At 33.8% G+C, this 27512-nt stretch overlaps 1 protein-coding gene across 1 annotated transcript; it reads left to right on the top strand.

The window, feature by feature from the left end:
* Positions 1–1206: 1206 nt before the first annotated feature.
* On the top strand, positions 1207–19315 carry LOC133194061 (leucine-rich repeats and immunoglobulin-like domains protein 1). Its single transcript, XM_061329999.1, has 2 exons — positions 1207–1796; positions 17041–19315. The coding sequence occupies exon 2, from the start codon at positions 17048–17050 to the stop codon at positions 18821–18823; it is 1776 nt and encodes a 591-aa protein (XP_061185983.1). The 5' UTR covers positions 1207–1796; positions 17041–17047; the 3' UTR covers positions 18824–19315.
* The last annotated feature ends 8197 nt before the right edge of the window (positions 19316–27512 follow it).

Genomic DNA, 27512 nt, shown 5'->3' with positions numbered 1-27512 from the left:
AAACTCCGTATGCAGGTGATAATAGTATATTGCTACAGAAATAAGGGAATAAAAGAAAGGGATAGAAAAGTTGAAGTCATCAAGTTTATCATAAAGTTTTGTTTATTTCGAGTTCAACAGGTGTACATCGAATCAACGTAGGATAGAAATATAATATTATTAGTTGTGATAAAACATCGTCGATTTATCTAAATGTTGAATTGAAGGAAGAGACGTCTTCTTTTTCATGTAGAAGATTTTGAATAAATTCTGATTCATAGGTCTGCTAGTAACGGGACACAATTAGGACCAATAGAAATTCCAACAGATTGTTGGAAGACTTGAACTCCAAAAATTACATAGATATTGTCAAACAGAAACTCAAGCATCTTTTTATCATCAACTCAACTTCGAAGTACTTGTGTGTACAATTACAATGTTATTTAACAAAGTAATTCTGCAAATGACCAATGACAAAGTCAGTAAATTTACGTGTTCCATTTTTATTGAAAAAGCAGCTGTCAATGATATCAAAAAGCCTGGACTTTAATATACGTGAAGAATAGTTGTATAAAGTGAATGTGAATTTGAACTTTAAGTGACTACCTACACTATAATGTGTACTATGATATTTGTGACAAGTAAATGAAAGGCGGTCGTCTATTTGCAACTTTGTGAATGGCAGATTTTCCATCACAGTGCTTTGTAGATGATTGTCTATTATGAATCTGATATACCCTTTTTGGTTCTTAAATCCTGGTCATAATCATCAGGTGCTCAAATAAATAACCCTTGTCGACTCTTTCTCTAAGTATGTCTTATTGCTGTATGAGCTTCCGATAGTTTGTATACATAACGTATATCATGTATATACAGGGAAAGTTTCTTTTTTTATGTAGAATAACATTTATTTTTTTTTCAATGCCAAAGACTTTCTTCTAATTCCATGTTTGAATAATACTGCAAGCTGGGTTGTTTATTCACAAAGTGAACGACGCAACTGATTTAAAATTTTACCCTGTCAATTGAAGAAAGAGTCTGAGAAATGATTTATATAGTTAAAAAAAGTCAAAAACCCGTTCCAAAATACCTAAATGTACATTTGTATGTAAGTAATCAAAATGAAACCTCTTCGATTTTCGGAAATGTTCAAACACAGGATGGCACAGTGATGTGTTCTTGTCGTATGAAGTTTATCGGATTGTCTAAAATGCATCTAATGAAATCGTAAAAATTGCAACATGTCACTAATGGCATGGAAACAATCTCATTACCACGGCGCTCTGAGGGGTCATTTAATGGCACTAGCCACCGTGTGTGATGAACTGTCACAGTAAAGGATACTGGATAGAAAATATTCACCCGTTATTCCGGTGGCGGCCAGGATTGCTAATTGTTTGTCCGCAGTAACAGCAGCCGACATTGATTGCCCGTCGTCTGCCTCCTGATGATAAAAAGGACGCAGGCGGGAAAATTATTCACTGCTTAAAATTTATCATACTATATGAAATGTTCTATGTTCGTTGGGAATGTGTAACCAATACGAAATATAACTCGATATGATTAATATAAAATGGCAGAGAAAGGACAGAAAGATTGAAGGAATTAAGCGCTTATTGCCCAAAGCCATACAAGTTTCAGGGATCATTGTCAATCGATGGCTGTCAATTTGCTAGTTTATTTGATTTTAACACTTTTTGAATGTCGTGGAAATTGCTGTTTGCGCACGCATTAAGCATATCTGACACGAAAAGAAAGGGGGAATCTAAACTTTTTTTACTTTTGGGTGTGAAAAAAGAATAAGCCTCATCATTTAGGTAAGTATTTTTTAATCAATTCATCTAAATCAAATCAATTCATTGGAAGTTTAAAATGTTGAATTCAACGTCATTTCTTTAGAAATTTTAATTTTTTTTTTCATAAATACGTATTTATTATGACAATAAGTATTTGTGAACAATGTATTGGTGTGTTATATGTCTAAAAAAAACTGCTGGTTTTTAAGAAGTGATTCAAATGAAAATCGTGTGGCTCTTAATTTGTTGAAAAAATGTCTATATTGAGACACAAAATGAGTAATCTTTATTGTTTGACCGACTGAGTACATTCTATACATTAAACAATAATGGCACAGTTACAGTATTTAACTCTGTAACAGCAAAAGTCTGCTGATTTTCAATTGTTTTAATCATATGTCATCTCATTAGAAGAAGGTTTGGTTCCACGTACATGTCATTATCATGTTTTATTTCAATTTGGTCTAATACTTTGGAAAACATCTCATCTAAAATTTCGGATATAAAGTATTTCTTTTGTTGAAAAAAAAATATGAAGAAAATTAAAAGTAGATATTTAATTATTAATGCAATGAAGAAAGGAAAATATATAACATAGTTATACGGAAGTTGTACAATGGTTAGATTATTAAGAAACATATAAATTCTGTCTGAATCAGTTAACGCTATGCCTTTACATCTTTTTTTTTTTCGTCATCTTTATAAACTAAATTATAGTTGATGAATTCTATAAGCTAATTAAATCATTGTCTGTTATTATGAAGGATAAACTACTGAGATAAATTATTTAAGTCGGAGTTCTATGGAGTCTGCCTTGACTTGTCCGCCGTTTATTTTGTTTCCTATGGATTATTTCTGTATTAATCATTTACACTAAATGTATTTAACTGCCAGTAGAACATTAATGGGACCCTATGGAATAATTTGATGATATTGAGAGATACAAGCAAAACTAAATGTCGATGCCTCACTGTCATAAATTCCGGATTTTTCCCGTAAATATAAACTCTGCTATCTGTTTGTGTTCTTTGTGCTTCAAAAAAAAAAAAGGGTTACTTTGAGGCACTGTGTAATAAGGAGCTTTTTAGCATTTTTATGGTTTGTTTGACCGAGAGGTTTTATAGAAGATGTCATTTTTCATCAATCATAAAAAGATTAAACGTCAAAGATTCTGTGGAAAAAAGCCCTACATAGTTTAGAGAGCACCGGATATATTATGTATCCAAAAGCAATGACTTCATTGATCCGAGTAACGGACCAAAATGGATTTAGTGACAACTGTTAAAATAGCCATTTTCTTTTTGTCTCCGGGGACAAACAATTTCTAGCGTTTCAGTTAAACAGGACATTCGCCAGAGAATACAGAATTCTGAATAAATTTATCTTTAGACATACTTGGCAAACTTAAAATTGAGTGTTTCAACAAGACAGGGGATATAACGCTAAACGTTCAAACTAGTTTCTTGATGTCCTCAATCCAGTTCTATTTAAGTAGAAACAGAGTATTTCATGAACAAATAGCTAGGAACAATTTTATTCTTATTATTAGCTTCTAAGCAAAGGTTTACGAGGGGTGATCAAAAGGTTCGAGAACTAAATGAATAACTTCCATAAAAGTAATCAAACTGGGTTTCAGTGTTTATTATTTCTAAAGTAGGCCCCTCCAGTTTTAATGCACATATGCCACCGTTCTGTCTATGCTTGAATCGCGTGGTCCAGGCGGTTACTCGACATAAGATAGGATGTTTATTTAGTACTCAAAGTGCCATTGCCTACTGTACATTTAGGCATCATATTCATCATAAACATTTTATATACATAATGCAATGCATAAGCATAAAAATTGAAAACAGGAACAATACTGTATTGCTTTACCATAGTATATCATAGATCATAGTGATATCATTTCTTGTCTCATAGACAATACAGCAGTGCGTTTGAGAACATTTTTTTGTCTTTGCTATTAAAAAGCTGATCAATACAAATTGATACAACCTCTCTTAAGGATGGACAATATTGAAACAAAAAATTCCTTCTCATGTCACCCAACATTGGACTTGTTAACTTGATCAGTATTGGGCGAGGGTTCTGTGTATTCTGACCTGATTTTCCGAGTCTGTATGCCTGGCAACCTTGATATTGGGTAGCTGTTATTCCAGGAGTGAGTAAACTTTCTAATACGTCTCTTGTGGTTTAGTGCCTCCATCTTCTATTCCATGAAAAATGACGTTGCACTGTCTTTTCTGGTCTTGATTTGCTTTTATTTTATTTTCAAGATGTAACACCCTGTCTTCTAAAGCTTTATTTTGCTTCTAGTTTATCATTAATATAGCAAATGTCTCCTCTTAAATCTTAACCTAATTCTCCGATAGCTTTCAGAACGTCCGAATATCCTCGGTTTTCAAACGTCAACCTTCTTTGGGTTTGTCTAGTGAGTTGTCGATTTTCGTCCTCATTCAAGGGTCCTGGTTCAATTCGATATCTCCGCACTGTTGTAGAACTTTAAGCACAACTATGGCGACCACCAATACACAGCGAGTCTTACTCAGAACATTTTTCAACAAGGCAGACGAAGACTTGCACTCTGTTGACTTTCGGGGTTTAGCGTGTATCCGCATACTTCGAAACAGAAAAAGGCCTATTTGGAGCCTCCAAAGTCCAATTGCAATCATGGTTAATTTAATTACTGCACTATGTATTTTTTAACAGACTTTAGCCTAATTTTTCTGTCGGTGTTAAGGCTCAAAAAATTTTCCCACCTTTCTTCGTTGAACACCGAGCTCCGTTCCTGTTCACAGAAGCCCAAAGATTTTCCCGGGTCTTATTTTTCTTACCATACAAGTTAATATTTATAACAAGTATAGTCAATTTGTCACAAATTGTCAAGTTTCGGCAAGAGGATGTATGGATTAGGATATCTTTTCCCAGTATGAGAATGGTGTCCATCACAATCCGGCTCCTATGTCTTGGCTGCGTCGTGTAACCAATGTGAGTCAAGTATAGGCGCTTACTCTTTACCATATCTCATCTGTTAACAGTCTAACAAACTGAAATTTTAGGGGATTAATTATTTTTTTATTATTAAGATATTTAACTATTTTCTTTTTGATACTTGGCTATCCTTTACTATAAGTTGCTCAACTAACGACACATCTCTCTCCCAACTTAATTTCACAGGGCACCCAGAACAAACATTAGTTTTAGTCATCTCTCCTCCTTCAATAAAACAATCTATCCGATTACTAATCGAACTTTTGGCAAGTCCTTTGTCTTTATAAACCTTGTACAAATTTTTATATATAATTATTACTGCAAAGGAAATTCCAAGATTTACGTTAAACTTTACAGCTGTTCCTTGCTCGAGTTCGACCGAGTCATCCATTTTTTGTCACAAGTCATCTACAAACTGACGTCATTTTGACAGTGTGACGTCATAAACATGAAACAAAAGTTTCCGTTACACATGCTATTTTATAGATCATGTTTATGACTTTACGTATCCTCGGATATTCATGAGTTGTTACCCTAATTTGATCGTGACTGTTTGTAAATAAAATTGAAAAGCTGCTTCATTTCGTAAACCATACCTTGATTAAACATGTTCTTTTCTCTCAATCTTTGCAGTAAACGTGATCAAATAAATACATCGACCTTTATTGAATGTTTTCATCTTCAATTATTTAAGTTACCGATGTCTTCTAGGTGCCACTTCGAAAAGCAGGTCCTAAGGTCGTGACGTCAGCGGAAATTGAAGTAAAAAGGCCAAGAGAATGAATATATGCGTTTTTCATTTTTTCAACTCAGAGTTTAACTTTGTGTTGACATTTTTAAAAGACAAATTATTAAATTCTTTACAATGAATTAAATTTTTTTCAGTTAAACAATTAAAAATTTTAACAAAGCTGAATTTTACTGTCAAATTCAATAAAGCAACAGTAGTAACATTACTATAAAAATGCGTTACTGTGCATTACAATGTGGATATTCCTTCGTACAACACGCACTGGAATACAATAAATCAAGTGAATCAAATGGCTACACTTGTCACATTGAGTCTACTTCACAAATACAAGGGAATTGCATCTCTTCAACTCATCTGGCTGGAACGTCTTGCAAAGGCAGCAAAGTTTAGACCGATGCATCTCAACATCACTGTCATGTACAGTGTAATGTCTTAAGTGTTTTGGAGTCAGATTCATTGTTGATGGGCCAGGTATTGTCATGAAGAAGTGCAATTTTCTTTAAACTTGTCCTCTGACGCTTCTTATTCACTATGCCTTTCTTTTTTTTCCCCAGACTATTTACATGATCTTTCATTAGCTGACATATATTTTGTGATATTTCTCTCCCTGAAACAATCCTGCTCATTGTTTTCCTCTCTTTCATTTCCTCACCACTCTTTTTTTACCTTCAGATGCTTCTCTTTCTGTTGTAACTTTACCACATAATTTTGCTGATCTACATTTTCTTCAATTCTTTGCTCAAATCCTCTTTCACTCTCTTGGCTTTCATTTCTAATTTCAGTGGCCAGGCACCGTCACGGTGGCTCAGTCGATGGAGAGCTCGCTCCGTGATTGGAAGATCGTGTGTTCGAATCACGGCCGCGACTGACCTAAGTCGATAAAAAAAATTGGTAGCAACTATTCCTTCGCCAAGTGCTCGACATTTTGAAGTGAGAGTTGGAGGTCTTTCGGATGAGACCTTTAAAAAACCAAGGTCCCATGTCACGGTGGGCGTTGGCACGATAAAGAACCCTCACTGCTCAATGGCCTTGAGTGCCGAATAAAGGTCAAAATTTGAAGTTATTCACCGGTATATGTTGGTGTCTATATATGAGTGAAAATTCTCGAACGGGACGTAAAACAACACAAAATCAATCAATCAGTGGCCAGGCAATTGAAAGGAACTACGTCTTTGCAAAGGGGGTAAATGCCAGTGCGACGAAATCCGGACTGGATGTTTTCGGGAGACATTGCCTTTATATGCCTTGTCAAGCAACTTTACAAATGCTCTACCTGGTAATTGTTGCTGCTGTTTCCCTTATTAACTTGTGACATTGACTATTGTAAATATTTTGAAATGGTCCGTAGCAGGCAACATCCATTGGCTGCTCCATTCAACAGCTCTGGCATCATCAGTTTCCCTGGAAAGACGAAAAAAGGTGGTATTGAGACACCACTGGCACTGCCTCCACCAAGAATTGTGATGGTCTTACCACAACCAGCTGTGATGTTACTGACTGAGGACACTAAGCAGAATTTCAGGACAGTAAGCAGAACCACCGGCTGGCTGGTGGTTTGTGCTCAATAGAAATGCCCTTTTCATCAACATTGAAGATGAGATGAGGCTTTCCATAAAGATCATTTTAAGAGAGAGTGTTGCAAAGATTTTTAAAGTATTTGACAGTTTCGCAGGAAGCCATTTTTACTCTTACATGCTGTTACCCTCGTCGCTTCAAAACTTTAAGGTCATGCCATTGCTTTAAAAAAACCTCTCATCCACTTCATAGAAAATGGCTTGTCAGGGGTCCTCTTACCCACAAAAATTGCGTAATCTATTGTAATATCTATTTATTCCAGTCTGGCATACACATAAACAAAAGCTGTCATTATTTTAAAATGATGAGATTAACCTCTTCAAGGTTGTCTAGAACGGGAGTTTTACTTTAAAAAAGCAGTTTCTGGGTCAACTTCTAGGAGAACCCTGTCACTAAGTGTTGTATCGGGCACCCGAAAATTTTTTGAAGCTTTTCTTACTGACATTTTCTTTTCTTTAACCATTTTATATGCATTTGTCATTTATGTTGGAGAATAAAGTCTATAATTTCTTTTGTGAGGTTTGAGACTTTTCTACAATAGCAAACAAACAAATCCATCGTTAAAAAATGTCTAAGGAACAATAGAACTTGAATGGAAAAATTAACTTTGCTTGGCCTATCAAATTCCAATGAAGTCATGTGACTTCTGTTGATAAAATGTAAACAAAGCATACGGTAGCACTCATGCACTTAATATAGGTCGTAATTTAAAAAAAAAAATATATTGGACTTTATTTGCATACTTATTTGGTAATGGATTAATCAGTAAATCAGCTAAAATTTTGTAGCATACTATTTTTTTAAACCTTTTTTGGACCTCATTGTCGTCTGCAGTTACAGATATGACGTAATTAATCGTCGTTAAATTTTTCTCATGGTGTGCGCAACTGCAGACAAAATCTCGCAGGATACGCGAGGAGAATAAAAGGGGCACGACTCTACATGTAGGACCATAGCGAATTTAGGGTCTCCGACGATACGCCAAATTTCATTCCGATCTGTATTGTGGTTATGTAGATACGGAGATAGTTCGTGAACTTTTTGATCACCCCTTGCGTGAAAAAATAAAAAAAATCATTCTAATTAATGAAGGGATTTCCCCCTTTTTCAGAAAGATAAAAACCTTGTGTGAATTGTTTCCCTTATATACCGGGTACTGCTTTCAAAATATCTACAAATTCCATTAGATTTGGAACAACAGATGTCAAGAAACAAATTTTTAAATTCTTTGAAATATTTCTTCTTTTTTTTAATAAAAATCTACAATACATGTATGTGTATACTGAAAGCCCTTGTTTCAGGAATAAAAATATTAACATATTCTTCACTATCTCCTACAACACTAATTTATGACTTTCATATAAGTTCTGCCTTTTATAATTGGTCCTGTTGAATATTAACATATTCTTCACTATCTCCTACAACACTAATTTATGACTTTCATATAAGTTCTGCCTTTTATAATTGGTTTTTGTTGAATGTCTCTGAAAATAAGGCTTGTAATTTTTGACAATCGGTGTCTGCACTACAGAAGTTGGTTTTCTTCATACCTCTTAACTGAGGTTTTCTGCAGAGGCCAGTAGGTGCCAGTTGAAAAAAAAAAAAAAAATTCATCTGGCGGCCGCCAAATAAGTTTCTGGCAGCCGCCAGATACTGTAAGTTCCTAGATCCGGCCATTGAAATAATTATCTGGCGGCCGCCAGGTAAAATTATCTTGTATACAGTTTTACTCTCGGATTTATTGTTACCGTTATCAAATTACATGTAGCTGGGCCTGAATTTATAATTAAGAACATGATTTTAAATTCTATGATCGATATGTATGAAATTCTTTGATTTTTTTTTCATTTGAATTTGACAGATCTTTTTACTTGACAGAAAGTTATTGCTGGTGAAGAAAATTGAAGTTTATTTGTTTGTAGTCAAATCTTGAGTTCCGTGCCCGATCATGTATACTTGCTACGCATGAGAGGCCTTCAGTTTGCCTTGCTGTATTTCATTTACCCGGTACATGTACATCGGTTTGCATAGTTCTAAATTATTTAAAGAACCTAACTGTGTGCAAGTGTAATTGCAATGAATTTCACAGAACAGTGAAATTTAATAGGAAGTAATTAATGGCAATTGTAAGAAAAATGGAATTCTAATTGAAATTCAATACTCAGTATATTACTTGTTTGCATTTGTGTATTATAAAGTTGTTTTTCACAAGTAATTTTAAAATGGAAAATGCATTTGGTTACCTAATATAAATTTTAAAAGGTGCGGCTTAACTTGCTGTTATATATAAATGTCTCGGTTAACTTTAAAGGTTGGTAAATCCGTACAGAAGTTTGATGAGTGGAGTGTTTTGAATGTACAATGCTAAAACATGCGTTACTCATGAAAAATTACATGACTTTAATTCTCTCAGGAAACGGTCCATTCGTTATTTAGCTCGATAGTACCAGTATATTTTTACATGTGAAAGGAACTTTTAATTTACTGACTGTCAGTTGAATATAATATGCACTGAAATATATAGACAGTTGTAAAAAGAGGGACGTAAAAACTCTCTGTATTGAACAATGGGAAGGCTTTCAAATCCAATCTTAGTCACTGAATTGGCAATTTCCCGCAAAATGTTCTGTACTATTACGCGTAAAGATAGAGTCCACGATATTCAGAGAATTATGTAACAATTTCGTATGACGAATGATATTCAAATATTTGATCTTTTGAGAAAAGATCCCCCAGACAATCATTAAGTAAATTATACCAATTTATTTGTGTTGTGAATCCAATGTCATCTCGTGGCCCGCGGACTCGGTATCAGCTTTTGGAGAGCTCGTACCGGGACTGCTTTGAATCAAATTACATCTGTACTGTTGCTGGGAAAAATCGAGACGAAATGAAAAGGATTGTGGTCGATGAAGAATTCTAATGTTAGCCTGCATCACGCCGTTTTCCGGAACTACTATACTTCGGCTTTTTAAAGACCGTAGAATGAATTCACCGCTGATAATGTAATATGTTGACAAGCCCCGCAGAAGATACCAATTTTTGTTACAGAATACACGTCCATTTTCCTATTGCATAAAAAATGAGTGATTATTTTCCAACGTTTCTTTTCTTTTTTTTTTCTTTTTTTTTTTAAATCGAGTCATTTGTGATTTGAATTACAAATACAAATACAAATATTTTATTGGCACAAACACAATTACAATAATTGGTAAAGGCCCATACAGAACATATTAATAAGTATAATAATACAATAGAACACAACAAGAATACAAACAATTGGTGTAGCAAATAATGTAGTGTACTCATCAAATACTAAATGATTCATAACAATGTAGTTACTCATTTATAGCTAAAACATTTTTTCTAATATCAGATATTTGACATAAAAATGAAGATAATATTTTAAGAACCCTTTTACACCTGGTTTTCATCAATGATTTTAACAAATTGTCATTATTATGGATTGTTTGGTTGAAATTAGGGAAAGTAGATAATTTTGTTTTGAATATTTTTCTCTGCGCTTCATATTTCGGACAGAGCAAAATGAAATGTTTTTCATCCTCAATATCAAGGTTTTGACAAACTTTACACAACCTATCATTTTTATTAATTTCAACATATCTACCTCTTTCAATTTCTAAATTATGTGCACTTAACCTAATTTTTGCTAAAAATGATCTATCATGCAGTGACTCTAGTTTATCAACATAATGTGCACGTTTATTATTAAAACAGAAGTTTCGATAGAATTATAGTTTTGAGGAGTTCATAATACTTGCATTTTGTTCTTGTAATATTTGATCATGAATACGTTGCTTAACAATGCTAAGCACTGGTTTCAATGACATATTAAAATTTGTTAAATAAGAAAACCCTAAGTTATTAAGACAAGTCCTTAAACACATAGACCATGTGTTATTTTCTTTAGTTTTGATAAAAATATCACGTGCCAATGTATGTTCAAATGAAATTAAATGATCAAGGTATTTGATAGCAAACATAATAATTTTTGATCTGAATGGGAGTCTCCCGAGTTCAGAATAGCAAACATTATTTGAAGTTTTGCAATGTACTCCTAAGATTTCTTTCAAAAATTTAATATGAAGCTTTTCATAAGATGCCGAGCCTGAATTTTTTATGACCGACTCAATACCCCAAACTTCGCTTCCGTATAGCAAAATGGGAATTACCATGGTATCAAACAATTTTTCAAGTAATCGACAGGAATTATGTATTCCAAGGGTTTTCTTTATCTTGAATAAAGCTTTTCTGGCTTTTTCTACTAACTGAGCTGCAGCAAGGTTAAATTTGCCATTACATTCAAGATTTACTAGACTTTGACCCGTGCGTGCACGGTTTGACATTGTTATGAATGCATCCATGTGCATATCGGACATTTACAAAATAGATACATCGACACATTCATATTGTAAGGTACTTTTAAGATAAACAATGAATGTGAATATAATTCTGGTGGGTTTTTGTTTTTGTTTTTTTTTTTTTGCAAAATTGTTGCGTAACGGCGTAGCGCAGAATGGGTTTGACCCCCAGTTAACTATAAATCAAGTCATGAGTTCGAATCACGCCGGAGCTTACAAAAAAAGCTACATAAATTTCACCTTTCCTAACAAATTTAATAAAAGAAATTATGGATATTTATTGAAAATATGACGACAACAACAAAGAGTTCAGCACTGCTGATACATATCAAGCAAAGTAATGAAAATGAAGAAATGTGCTAAGCTGGTATTTTTACACAAATCAGTTATTAAACTAAAGGTGTAACAAATTTTGTAACAATTTTAACACTGCAGGTCTCAACTTGTTCAAAATATGACCTCAACAATAAAAGAGTTAAGCACTGCTAATACATATACTTTATATATACACAGGTAATAGACGTGTATATAATCTGTCAAAGCAGACATGAAAATGGAAAAATGTGCTACACCTGTTTTTTTTTTTTCACAACTTAGCAGATGTGAAGCAGAACAGATTATCTTGCAAATACCCCCACCCCCCAAAAAACATACTGGTTGTTCAAGAGATCATAATAAAAATTAAGAATATCAAATGTACTTTATATATGATATAAGAAAATGCTCTCATGATTGTCTGTTTTGATAAAAATTAATATCCTTGAATTAGTACAGTATAAAATATATGGGAAACATAAATTATCATTATTATTAGATAAACCAAGCTTAGCAGGAAAGTAGGAACTTGAAAGTACTTCTTGCTGCAAAATAATGAAGCCTTTTCCTGGGGGGGGGGGGGGGTACAACTCTTTTTGGATCATACAATATCATTCCATTTTTTAATTGAAATCATACAATGTAATCAGAAACATTTTAAAATAAATGTTTCTGATGTAATTATTCAGAGCCTAATTTTTTCCAAAATATTTAGTTAAGTCTGAGTTTACTGACCTTGACCGATTCTATTTTGGGACAGTCAAAGAGAATTTGGGAGCGGGATCTTGAACTGAATATGGGAATTTTTCTTACTTCATACGTAAATAATGCAGCAAAAATAAAAAAAAAATTTCTCATAAACATTTATATATCTTTTTAGTGATAACAAAAGGTAATCTACTGCAGTATTAAACATCAAAAGTCATTACATCACTTGAGAACTGTCATGGCTGCTGAAGAAGACAACTTGTTTTCACGCTGGTGTATTTTTTTCTTGTGGCGATTTAATAAAACGTTAGTTTGTTTGCTACGATTAAATATAATTCATTTTAACAATGAATAATTTTTTTTTTTAATCTTAATTTTGTCCCACCTCATAGTTTTGAGATTTATTATGCATGGTTTATATTTTACAAACGATTGATATTTTAGCAGCATTGATAGATTGAACTGTACGGACCGCAAGGGCTGACTTCAGATTACCTATCAAGCGTAGTTACCATGACAACCATTACATATTTAGAAGAACAGGCCGTCCCTTCTATATAATAACGTACTGAAGATCAATAACAATAATTTACATATTTCACCCACTTTTTTGAAAGTTAAAGAAATTTTGGAGGTGAATTTAAATATAAACAATAAAATGCTTTCTTTGATGGTTCACATGGGAAATGCATTGCAAGGGGTGTTCACCGTATTGTTGACAGACCAGGGTCAGAGGTCATTACATGTATTTACATAACAAAACTATAAACCTACAATAATGCTATTGATTTCACTACACTCCTAAGAAATATAATGTGAATTTTTTTCATGGAATCAAATATTTCTTTGCCCTTAGTTTATGTTTCATATTTACCGCGTTATAAATCTCAGCAGTGAAGGTAATAGTAAACATAGCGAACAAATTCAAGATGCAATCATTTAGACACATTTCAAATTGAAAATATCGGTTATATTGACGTTTTTTAATTACTTCGATTTATTTCAAAGTTAAGAAATGAAAATGATGTTATTGTAATTTTTGGCGGAAAAAGAATGCCTACTTCACTAAGATGTAATTCTAGCTGGAGTTGTAGCACCCCCCCCCCCCTTCCCCTCAATAAAGCATAAAAGAAAGGAGGGATAAAATAAAATCGGGTAGTTACATTAATATTGCTCCTACGATCATGAGCTTTTTGCCCCCGTTGAGATGGCCAGAGACATAAATAACATATAATAAATGCGTCTCCGAGATGGCGAATGATTACCCACGTTGCCACAATATCACATTTGTAATGGATAAACTCAGAAAGATAATGCAAATATGTGTAAATTTTCATTGGAAATTTGCTACATATTCTGTTCATATATATTTATGATTTCTTATTTCTTATTAGAGAAATATAAAATAACAAATATAACTTAGTACTTCTTTTATCTTGAACACTGTGATTTAGCGTGAGTGTAATGCACATGCGCAAGATTGTAAAATCCAAAAAATCCAGATGATTTCCGGAATTTTCTGAGGAATTTTCGGTGATTATTAATTAGCGAGGGTTAATTGAGAAAAAATAAAAATAAATTGGTAATCTTCAAGTACCAATTATGTTTAAAATATATAAAACAAAAGACAGCACTCTTCCGATTTACCGGTATTAAAGGCCAAAAATTCGAGTCTATTATTTTAATATAGTAGTATAGATACCAAGATAGCAATATTTGTCAACAGTTTCAATACAGATACCTTTAATAGTAAAATGGTTTTAAAAAGTTTTACCATTAGAATTAAATACTATAATTTTTGATTTGGACGTGTTAATCTGTAGCTTCCAATTAACACAATAATTTTCAAGAATATTCAGGCTACATTGTAGACCATCAGGACTACTTGACAACAAAACTAAGTCATCTGCCTATAATAAGCAATGTATTTTTGTGTCCTTTACTAATATTGGATCAGAGTTAATACTGTTCAATTCATCAACAATTTTGTTTATGAAAATGTTAAAAAGCAAGGGACTTAGTACATCACCTTGTTTGACACCTCTTTCAGATATAAATGGTTCACCTAACCCCTCATTAAACTTTATTTTGTTCTTGGTGTTCGCATACATAGAATAGATCACATTGAAAATTTTCTTTGGAACACCATTTGTTAGAAGTATGTAAAATAATCCTACTCTCCAAATCGTATCAAATGCTTTTTTCAGATCAATGAATGCTGCATAAACTTTTTTCTTTTTGAGTTTGTAGTGGTCAATTATTGATTTTATAGAAAATATATGGTCAGCTGTTCTGCTGTGTTCCATAAAGCCAATATGATTTTGCTCATCTGATTATTATCTAGAGTAAATTTGGTTAATCTCAAATGTATGATCTTACATATACTTATCACATATCATCTCAGATATTGTATTGTTTTTATCTGTAAATCAACTTACGTAGTATGCTCAAACCTATTGAATTTAGATTATGTATATAGCATTAGATAAAAATCTACCATACATGTACATGTATATACCGAAAGCCAGACGAAGCCCTCGAAGAAAGTATTTTTTCTTGACTGAATAAATCTTTATATCTCCCTCATGATCATGCAATATATATATATATATATATATATATATATATATATATATATATATATATATATATATATATATATATATATATATATATATATATATATATATATATATATATATAATGTATAGTATATGTCTAACTTCTCATCCCTGCAATATCAAAGGAGCTTAACCTTTGTCTGTCTGTTTGTAAACGATTTGTATAGACGCCAATCCTAAATAAGTTTTTCCCTGATGTTGATCACAAGTCCAAGTCAATTTCACCAAGGTCCATAAGTCTGTGCATAAATTTCTAATTTCATTGAAATGTGGGTCCACCAATAGGTATTAAAATAATCTGTTTGATTATTTCAAACTGCTGCTCGTTTAGTTTTCATCTGATTTGAATATAACTTAATAGAGGTTTCAAAAAAATTATTCATTGTGAATTTAGTTTTTTTCAATTTTAAATTTGATATAAATTACACTATCAACATTCTAGTAAAATGATGATTCTTTATCATTGCTATAAAGGAAGAAGAAATGTAACCTTTCATGGAAAAAAATATAAACCTGAAGAAAAAGAAGCAAATTCAAAGAGTTGTGGTCCCCCGCTTTCAGTGTCTTAGTGGTTGGGATGCTATTGCTTGTGGCATATTGTACTGTCTTGATGGTATGACCTGTCTTGTCTGTCCATCATACAAAAAATTTAATTTTTGGAATTAACAAAAGTTTGGTCAAGATTGAAGCTTCTCAAAACTGCATAAAACTTCAAGGTCATGAGGTCAAATATCATAACAAGTCTGAAAGGTCGTGTCACAAGTAATGCACATTTGAAAAAAAAATATAAAAGCCTTATCTCTTCTGTGGCAAAATTTAAAAATTTCTATAAGTAGGTCAAACTACCTACAAAAGGTCCTATCTTCTCTTATTCAAAAGTTAACACCAATGTTAATGTGTTTTTCTAAAAGGTCAAACTTCAAGGTCAAGGTCACAGGGTAAAAAAAACTTTTGTCCATTTGGGAAGGTCTTGTTTCATGTAATATAAATTTAAAATATGAGAGCTTTGTCTTTTCTCATTCAAAGCTATAACCAATGTTAAATTTTTTGTAAAGCAGCCAAGATCAAGGTCACAGGGTCAAAAATTAGTATATTTGGAAAGGTTTTGTCACAGAAAACGTACATTGACATACGAAAGCCCTATCTTTTCCCATTAAAAATTATGACCAAGGTTAAAGTAATGTGAAAAATTTTGAAAAGTAGGTCAAACTTCAAGGTCACAGGTTCCAAAATCATAGTTTATTTGGAAAAGTATTGTCGCAGGTAATATACGTGTGATATATGAAAGCCCTATCTCTTCTAATCAAAAGCTATGACAAAGTTGAAGTTTTGTGACAGACAGACGGACAGAATGACAGCGGTGCAGAACCAACTCTTCTTGTTAACTTTCCCCATTTTTGACGTTTCGCCTTCCGTCGATGTTTTGTAAACAGACGACAATAGTGCATGTCGTAAATTGCGCGAAACGCATTCGGAAGAACGATCTCGGCTTAAAATATATATTATTGCTTTTTAAGTATCTACTTATAAAACATGTTTAAATAAAATAAGTCTTAACATTATATTCTTTGAAAGCTCCTTGATCAGAAATTTTACGACATTAGATCGAATAACGACATTTCGAGTTGCGCAGTGGATTCAAAAGTGTCAGGAGCGAACATCTTTAATGTCCCCTTGCTTTCCTAAAAGCGGAGGACAAAAAAACCTAAAGCAAGTAAATGCCAGACGTCTAAATACAACTTTTTCAGAGAAGTTCATACACTAGCTGCCATAGTCTCAGCAGAGACTTCTAATTAACAACAGAAAGATCTATTCATGTGAAACAGTATGTTTTACCATTCATAATCACTCATCCAATATGTTTTAAATAAGAAAGAAAAACCTTACTTTTAACAAAGAGCTGTTTTCTTTTTTTTTTTCAGGAAAAGGATGGCGGTTTTGGCGAAGCGCACAATTTCAATGTTTACTTTCTTCCTGGTGCTCAATCAAAGACTTGCTGCTTCAAGTGAAATCTGTCAATCTCTCTGTTCGTGTGTAATTTTTAGTAATAGAAATAATGTGAGTGCAGAGGTCATCGAGATTAACTGTCAGGGTAACGACCTTGAATTATTTCCCAACTTGACCGAATACAAAGGCACGCAAATACAACGCTTGAATTTAGGGAATAATTCATTCTTCAAACTTACAGTTAGTTCTGTTTTATTTGATGGTGCTATTATTCAAGAACTGAATTTGGACAACAATCGATTTTTAGAAATAGAGAATAATGCGTTCAGTAATATAAAAGAACTCAAGAAATTGACCTTGAACAATTGTGGTCTTGAATCAGCTGATCTAATATTTGTACGAAATATTCCAAATTTATTGTTTTTAGCTTTAAGATCAAATAAAATAAAGGAGCTTAAAGATTCGAGTGTGTTCGAGGGATCGCCACTTGAAGAGCTCGATCTTAGTTATAATCCCAATATCAATATTCATGAAGAAGTTTTGAAAGTTTTAGCATCTACCCTGATCTTTTTATATATGGATTATACCAATGTGGACATTTCAAATCTTCAGTTTTTAGGTGGTTTAGCTAACCTAAAGTTATTATCAATGGAAGGCGCTCGTTCCTCAAAGTATAATAGTATTCAACAGAAAGCATTCGGTAACCTCAGTCTGTCAAGTCTAGAATCACTGACATTGTCCAAGTCTGGATTGAAGGTCGTATTTCCAAAAGCTTTTGATGGTCTTGATAGATTGAAGTATCTGGATCTTTCCGGAAACGAACTGAATAACCAGGTCTTTGGAGTTACGGGTACCAAACCTAGTCTACAAGTGCTGAAATTATCTTACAACCCAAGTATACAATCCATTTTAAAAATTCCTAACAAGAACTTGACTGAGTTGCACATGGAAGGGACAGGAGTAAATCTCATTTCTTATGACGCCTTCAGTGTTATAGGGGACTCTCTTGTCATCCTAAACCTTAGATCGTGCCAACTTCCGCCGGAAGGTATGTTTCTCGTGGATGCATTTAGACCACTTAGGTCGCTGAGGAAATTGGACCTATCATATAATTACTTGAAAGAAATATTCAATGAAACATTCGATGATATGAACAAACTTGAGGAACTCGATTTAAGTGGAAATATTATGAAATTTAGTAAAACTGACTTTAGTGGTCTTGAAGAATCATTAAAAACTCTAAGACTACGAAACATGACATTACAAACTCTACCAGTAGAAGCATTGGCAAGCTTAGAAAATTTGCAAGAACTGGACGCCTCGTTCAACAATTTTACAAATATCTCCAAGGACTTTTTTGGAAGTTTATCTGTGAGAACGCTAAATTTGACAAGTTGCAACATTTTTGAAATCCACAAGGAAGCATTTATTCGATTTAACAAAACCAATGTAATTTTGGATGGTAACAATATTACCAGTGTAGACTTTCTGAGCTTTTTATCACACAATACTTTCGGAACTTTAACCATGCGTAATAATAACATCAACTGTAGCAGGCTCAATCAAGTTCACGTAGTAGTGTTCGATAATTTAGAAGGTTACTGTGTCACTGGGAATCATTCGGAACCACTCAGCGCATACTTAACTAAAAAACTCAACATGAAAGCCATCAATTCCTGTTGTAAAACTGAAACGAGCCAGCTCGTGATTTTTACCATTTTAGCCATAAGAACATTCATAGAACAAGTTTTTGTGTAAATCAAAACGCTCCAAATCCCATGTGACATGAAATATAGTGCCAAAAATAGAATGAAAATGGCATTTTATACAGATTTATTTGGGTTTTTTAAACGTATTTTTATATGATAGTTGGAAACGTTTAACTAATTTTAAGTGTCTTGGTGCTTTTAAATTGTGTACATACACGAGTTTTGAAAAATGATTAATCATAATTGTACAAAGATTTTAAAGATATTCAGATTTTATCTTAATCTATGAATAAGTAAAGGCCCCTAAGAGATCATTTTCGCAAGTCAGGATTGTCAAATTAAAATAATAATAATCAATGCATTTCTTTGGATACAATTTAAGTTTTAGTGAGTCAAAATCACTATGGATGATGTACTTTCATTTTATCGTGGCTTTATTTTAATGGCATTGTACATCGTTTTGTCATTCGTTTTTTAAATTGAATTTTAAATATAAATGGTTGAGCTTAATTTATAAATTATTGTAGATTTTATGTAAAAGAATTAAAGCATGGCCTTGAAAGTTTTTCAAGAAATAGCATGTTCTTTTTTATATGAAACACAACCACTGCCTATCATTATGGCTAAATTCTGTACTACAAATTTGTAGTTGTTTATTGACTTTTCTTTCGGTAAAGTTTAGAGTTTTGGTAGGGATATATCATCCAAATAATACATGTAGTCTTACTTTGAGTACTCCATTCCGTAGACAACGAGAAGAATACTGGAACAGGAAACTAGACACGGCCTTTCCAAATTGATGCACCGTTCACGGTAGTTCAGTCGGTAGAGCGCTCGCTTCGTGATCGGGAGGTCGTGAGTTCGAATCTCTGACGCGACTGACCTAAGTCGATTTAAAATGGTAGCAACTGTTCCTTCGCCATGCGCTCGGCACTTTGAAGTGAAAGTTGCGGGTCCTTCGGATGAGACCTTAAAAACCGAGGGCCCGTGTCACGGCAGGCGTTGGCACGATAAAGATCCCTCACTGCTCAATGGCCCTGAGTGCCGAGTAAAGGTCAAAATTTGAAGCCCTTCATCGGTATATGGTGACATCTCTATATGAGTGAAAAATTCTTGAATGGGACGTAAAACAACATACAATCAAACAATCCAAATGAGCGCAACGACAACATAAATAATGTGAAGAATTTCTCAAGGCCAGAGTGTGCGATTGTGAATGTGCTGGGGCTTTTTAACAATACACCTAGACGTAGTCATGGTCATCGATCATACAACAGAACAAATTAATATGGCGTCTATTTTGATTCACTTTTGCCCTACACGTCATTAAACAATCAGGCCTTCATCACATTCGCACTAAACTCTACTCGGTTCCCTTGATATTTTTCAATGGACTATTTGAAGAAGCCAAGGCAAGTCCATACTTACATTCTTCAACTACAGAATACAAACTAGTGTTTGTGATTATGAATGTTGCCAAGCACAGGTTCTTTAAGCCCTCCACGTGTGTCGAAAGATAATTCTGACTCAATCCGTCGGTTTCTTAAACTTACATTAGCAAACAAAGGAATAGATGTAGTGAACATTAGTAAGATATTTAATCATAAAAAGGTTCGTTCTTGCATTCCACCATATTGTAAGTTGAAATCTACACCCTGTATTTCCTACAGATATTCAAAAACTATTGTGTCCAAACTTTTCAATTATAAATAAACCTTGTCCTTGCAGTGCCTGGATATTGAACATCTAAAAAAAATCCTCTCAAATATTCTTGCTCTTCTTTTTCTTTCAGTTACAGTCCCGTTAGCGTTGGACACGTCATTACTTGAGGTACCAATATAAGAGCTTAAAGCGATCATATTTAAAAGTCCTTATTACAGGGAGCCCCGAACTTTCAATTCTCGACAGAACTTAATTTCTAATATGAATTCTGTCGAAGATTATGTCAGGCGTTGGGCTATTTATTAGAAAAGAGGATCTGAACACTTTGTCTGTTTTTTGTCGCCAATGTTTTAGAAATATATCAAAGAATCGAAAGAAATTTGAAAGGCAATATGCAAATCACCTATCCTTTCGTTTTCACGAAATCGGAGGTGATCAAAGAACATATATAATATGTTATGGTTCCAGCCGACAAGGCTTATAACAATATCGTCTTTGTTTGCAAAGCTCATTATTATAACTGTATTTTAGAAGAACTTGGTTTTAATTTTTCTTTCGGAAATCCAACTTACACTTGCAGTTCACTTTCAAAAGATGAAATTTTTCAAAATAACATTTCAGTATTTAAAACTTAACATTCCAGTCAACCAAGGTAAGTTCGATCTACCCTACCTATATTGGATTCTTAAACTTAACAAAAATCCTTTCAGAGATACATTACAGGGTCAAGCACACGCTCTATTAAGCCCCTATCCTTACTCCTTACAAAAATAGTTGCTGTTAAGAATTAAGAAGCTTCAGCCATACTGTGCTACAACATATTCTAGAAGTGGTGTAAATCAGATGTGGATTCTCAAAAACTCCAAAGAACTTTTAAGAAATTTACAAAAGTCAGTATCATCAAAACGTACTACTTTTCTACACTTTGTACAACCATTCCTCGCGATAAATTAAAAACTAGACTTTTTGATATCATAGACAACTGCTTCTTCAATAAAAATGGAAGTCGGAAATTTTCCTACCTTGTGATTGGTCATCAACAAAATTACTTTGCTATAAATCACTCTGATTCTACACACAAGTACTCTAAAGTTGATATTAAAAGGATGCTGGAGTTCCTCGTTGAGAAGCCAACATTTATGAAGACTTCGGAGACCGGACCCCAGGATCATGAAACAAACTTAGACTTAAGGTATGTCACTCGTCAGCTTTTTAGAAAAGTTCATTCAGAACTTCTAACTTCAAAACTATTTATTGCAATTCAATTTTTATAGCATATTTAAATTAAACAATGCAAATTATTCAACATTCAATTAAAAAACTGCTCACAAAATCGTAAAGAAGCAAGATTTATGAGTGACTATTTCTTGTGGTTTGAGGATATTTAAAAGAAAATTCTTCAAATCTACACATTTGTTATATTTAATATCTTGTAACTTTAGCCCGATATATTTTTACGCAGAGAATATTTTCCGTTATGATATGCTTGGAATATTAAATATAGGTCTCAATTTATATTTTAGAACAAATTTTATACATTCACTCAACAGAGTTTGCCACGAAATGAAGATATTTTAAAGAAGTCAAGATAAAATTTACACTGCGTTTTGCCTGAAAATCGCATATTTTGACCAATATCTCAAAATTTACATCACTGACCGCAACTTTTTCTTTCATTGTTTTAAACTATACGATACTTCCAACCGATCAGCACCTAAGTCATAAAAAGTTTGATACAAGAAAATACTTTATTGCCTATTTAGATGTTTAATACGCCAATGATGATACTTTTTTAGTGCTGAAAGGTCACACAAAAATTTATGCGCATTAATTTGCATGATTTGTTCAATGATAAATATTATTCAAACTATTTTACGTAAAATCAGGTTCTATTTATTACCATGATTACATCTGATAAGATATGATATAGATTAGAGTGATTAACCAAAGAGTTACAATTTAAGTGCAAAAAGGTCAAGTTAATTGAACCGTAGCTCAGTAAGAGGCACACTGACCCCCCATTTTCTTTGTGATTTTGAGTCATGCTATATGAGTACTTCTCTAAAATATACTTCTCAAAAAATCCTTGATATAACTAATTTCACGAGTAACATACCTTAAGTCAAATTTTCAATCGATTGTAAAATGTTTCATAATTGTCGACTTTAAATTTGCAGATAGCAACACTTTCATAAAGCAATATTGAAAAATATTTTAATTTTGGTCTGCTTGACTTCTATAACATTGTAGAACAAGTTAAAGATTTTGACTTAAGCTTAAGATGTTACATGATCCCGGGGCCAGGTCTTCCAACAAACTGTAGGAAGTCCGATGGTCATCTCGTTTGTCATCCAATTTAGTTGTAAGTTGGACCTTACCGTCTATTGTCAGTAAAGCATCCAAATATGAAACAGATGTGGCAGACCCTCTGATGTCTTTTATTTCAAGTTCACTGCATGAGATATATCGAATTGACATATGAACGAAAGTAACTATTGTTAATTGATAATACATCGTCAATATATCTAAATGTCGAAATGAAGGCCACAGCTAGTGTCTTCTTCTGTATAAGTTTTGAATTAATTCTGCTTCATATAAATACAATAAATAATAACGGGGCCCAATTGACAATGAAAAACTTTTACATCGTCAACTTTTCCTATCTAAACCGAAGCAGGTTTCTGACAAATAAGTTAATGTTTCAGGGATTTCAACGACTTCGATTAAAGTCAGCATTTCGTAAATTTTAAGGCCATTATAATGATCTTGTTAGTAAATATAATCTATCATTGGGTCGTATCTTGGCTGACTCGTTTCATACCAAATGTTAGGCATTTGTTTTTATACTGAGTTTGACTACGAAATGTTCTGTCTACCAGATCAATACATAGGGCTCACGGCGGGTGTGACCAGTCAACAGGGGATGCTTACCCCTGCTAAGCACCTGATCCCACCTTTTGAATTTCCAGGATTCGTGTTCCATGCCCTCTTCACAGAACTGTATTGTTCGTAGATTTTTTGAGATCGGTCACTGTTCGTTATCTTCGATCACCATTATCTAAGTTTTTATTAGAAAAATTGAATTATTTCCCTTTAAGCTTAAATATCATTTATCTGTCCAGTAAAAGTCAGAATGGGTCACAAAAATGGAAGAGCATAATGACAAACAAACAACATACATGCAAGTAAAAGTACGTCTACAATATGGCTGAAATATTGCCGACTTGGCGTTAAACAGTAAACAATCACTCAATCAATCAATTTATTATGCATTGTCTTTCTATACAGGTCTTCAGTGCTGATAACCCTTAGCAAGAAGATACGCAGTGTCCTTTTGAAGATATAGATTTTTTTTTTTGCCTTCGTTCATTGATTTTCCTTAAATGTATTTTCTGAAATCCCATCCTCCTTTTCCTTTTTTTTCTCTGACAAATAATTGTCTGTCTGTATCTAGAAGAACTTAATAAACCATTAACTACTTGTACTTCATATCAATTTTCATAAGAGAAGCAGATCTGTTCCAGATCTCTAATTGAAATGCTGTTCTGATTTTATGGTATATAAATTTTAAATATCTAGTGGAGCTGGTCGTTGGTCTTTTTTCTTTTCTTTCGGGAGGTTGAGTCTCCCTTTAGCTAGCACTAGAGAGTGGTCACTTCCGTCTTTTGCAGGTTGTAATAAAAGGAGTCTTTCTCTTCATCCTCATCAGCCTCTGTTTGAGCAGAGGAACCCATGGAGGTAGGTTTGCATATGCTGAGTTGTATTTGGCCCTATTTCTCTCTCTCTCTCTCTCACAGATAGGGTCGTCGCCTGCGTGGCCTAATGGTTGGAGCGTTTGCTCTGAGGTCACGGAGTAAGGAGTTGATCCTTCCATCGCAGGTTCGAATCCCATTGCGGGAGGTGGTGACCGGTTCTTCGGATGAGACCGTATAAACCAAGGCCCCAAAGAAACAAATAAACATGTGTCAATCCAGTAAACTGGTAAGCATTTTTCATGATGTTATAATACCTATTCCTCTTCTGTGTTGGTCATCTGCATGATCTTCACAAGTCGAGGATGTTGTGTCCAGATTATAACTGCATTGTTCTACTGCATGTCTGTCTGGTTTCACTATCTCCGAGGAGCTTGATATTATAGTGTTCCACTACTTTTGTCACCCGTGAAATCTTTCCAGTCTGACAGAAAGGCCGCACAATCCAGCAGCCCTCTGTATGTATATATTAAGATGAAGGATACATGCTATCGAGTTGTCAGTTTCCTGCTAGGTTTGACTGACAACCTTCTTAATTTTAGCATCCTAAGATGCAAGTATCCTCTCCAGTAGCTAGCTCTTCTGTTTAAGGTTTCCATAGCTTACTTATTTCTACATGACAAGAATACTGGCCCTGTACATAATCTCCTGGACTACCGATAGTGATTTTTGGTTGAAGTTTTTGTTTTTCGAGGTTTTGATTACATGTACCGGGGTATGTAACCTAGTGACATCAGCTTCTACCTTCGAGACCTTCACCATCTTTTGAGCCCATTTCATTGGACAATTGAATTTAATTGAAAGTAATATCATCATTGTATGAAAATTGACATTTTAATTTCAAATAAATAAACTAAATTGCAGATCAATTACCCGGTAATAGTAATTTATAGCTTTTTAAAGTTATTACGTGAATTGAAAATCATCGAGAATGCCTATGGAAGCAAAAAGTTCTTTGAAGTGACGTTTTACACCTGTTTTTTGCAATTCGTAATATTCATGATGTTTTTGAAATACGTGTAGTTAAAAGAAACGTCAATGAATTACTTTATATAATATAATTTAGACATTGCATGGATGTCGAGCTCCAATAAACAAATAACCTAGAAAGGTGAAGATCCTTACATACGCTTGACGAGTTTAGCTTTTGGTTTGTACAATGTAAAATAAGGCTTTAATCATAAGAAATTACAAAAATTGTTAAATTCTCTCTTTCTCTCTCTCTGGAATCCATACATTAGGTAGCTATGACTTAGCTCAGTTATAACACAAGTGTATACATTAACCGACAATAAGTAAAATTTGCACCGGGATAGTTTCAACAAGAGTGACTTTACAACCTATCATATTTACAACAAAGCATGAACAATGGGAAGGCTTTCAAATCATGTCTACGTGATCTTAGCCATTGAATTGGCAATTTTCTGCAACATGTTCCATACTATTACGCGTAAAGATAGAGTCCACGATATTCAGAAAATTATGTAACAATTGCATATGATGAATGCTATTCAAATATTTGATCTTTTCAGAAAAGATCCCCTAGACAATCATTAAGTTAATTATAACAATTTATTTTTGCTGTGAATCCAATGTCATCTCTCGGCCGGCGGACTCGGTATGAGGTTTTTGAGAGCTCGTATCATGGGCTAGGGCTGATTTGAATCAAATTAATTGTGAGACGAATGAAAAGGATCGCGGTCGATGAACCACTTTTTATATTGCTTTTTAAGACCGAGAAATGAAATCATTGCTGATCATGTATTTTGACAAACCCCGGCGAAAGATACCAACCTTTAACAGAATAGAAGTCTAATTTCATATTGAACCATGATTAAATTAAAAATCTCCCCTACGTTTGATTAAAACATTTTATTGCGTCAAAATCCTTAGGACTGGACAAAAATATTTCAAACTTAGACTGTCCTCTCCAATACAAACAAAATGAGCAATAAATACACTTCATGTACAAACGAACAAAATTTAATGTACAATTATAATAAATTTAAAAATCAATAATGATATAAGGAAGAGTTTCTTTATATATTAATTTGAATGCTATTGTGTCCTGATTTTAATAACACACTCAAGAGCAGGAGCATGCTTCAGGTACGAACAATTTCTACAACGAGTCAAACTATTGACAATTAAGTCGCTGATACGAAGGTATCAACTGTCCCGTTTAAGTGAACATTTCGCAAAATCTAAGGTCGAAACAATGAACTTGTTAGCAAACACAGTCTATCGGTAAGTTGAATGTTGTCTAATGTTTTTCATGCAAATTGTTAAGCCGTTATTTTCACACTGAATAGTCTACGGATTTTTTCTCTTTTGTCCGATCATGACAAGGAGCACACGGCTAGTGTGACCGTTTGACAGGGGATGCTCACTCCTCCATGGCACCTGATCCCACCTCTGATGTTTCTAAAGGTCTATGTTTGCTCTGCTCCGCCATTCGTATTGTTTCAATGGACTTTTGAGCTAGATTTGCTGATCATCATCTCCATATTTCATGGATGATGCATCTAGGGATGGACACTACCAGACTTGCTTCAGATTCTGAATATGACCTACGTTTTCTAGATGAATGCCTACGTTAAAGTTTTAGGAGCAAGTCCATTGCCAAGTAACTATATGCCCTACCTGGATTAAGCTAGCATGGATGATGCATCTAGCTAGGGATGGATACTACCAGAGTTTTTATATGCTGGATGTGTCTTCCATTTTTTGGATGGATGACCAGGTTAAAGTTTTAGCAGTAAGTCTATTCCCAAGTCTTTGTAAGACATTTAGTGACTAAACTTGCATAAATGCTGCATTTAAGGATGGATGCTATTAGGCTTGCTTGAGATGCTGGATTTGACCTACATTTTCTGAAAGAGTTACAGGTATAGTTTTTGGAGCAATACCAATGACAAGTCAGTATTAGCCTCATGGAGACTTAACGTTCATGACACATTTTGGGATACACACTACCAGACATGCTTAAGGTTCTGTATCTGACGTACATTTTCTGTAAAAGGTGGAAATAGTAATCAGAGATGAATCCATCATTCCAGGAAACAAAAATAAATCATGAACAGGGCAAAAACACGAGCCCATGGAAATACCAAAGTTGGGATCGTAGGAGGGGTAGGTATCCCCTGTTGCTCTGCCACACCCGCCGTGAGCCTCAGGTATTGATCAGGTATAGACAATATTACCAGTATAGACTTTCTTAACCCACGATACATTTGGAACTTTAGCCGTGCGTAATTATTTAAAATGACTTACACCAACTGAAGCAAACTAAATCAAGTTCACGTGGTAGTGTTCGATAATTTT

This window comes from Saccostrea echinata, unplaced genomic scaffold, assembly GCF_033153115.1.
Source record: "Saccostrea echinata isolate AGI-Se365-2 ecotype Australia unplaced genomic scaffold, CSIRO_AGI_Sech_v1 ptg000001l, whole genome shotgun sequence".
In the NCBI taxonomy this organism is placed as follows: domain Eukaryota; kingdom Metazoa; phylum Mollusca; class Bivalvia; order Ostreida; family Ostreidae; genus Saccostrea; species Saccostrea echinata.
This window is presented reverse-complemented; position numbering and strand designations above follow the sequence as displayed.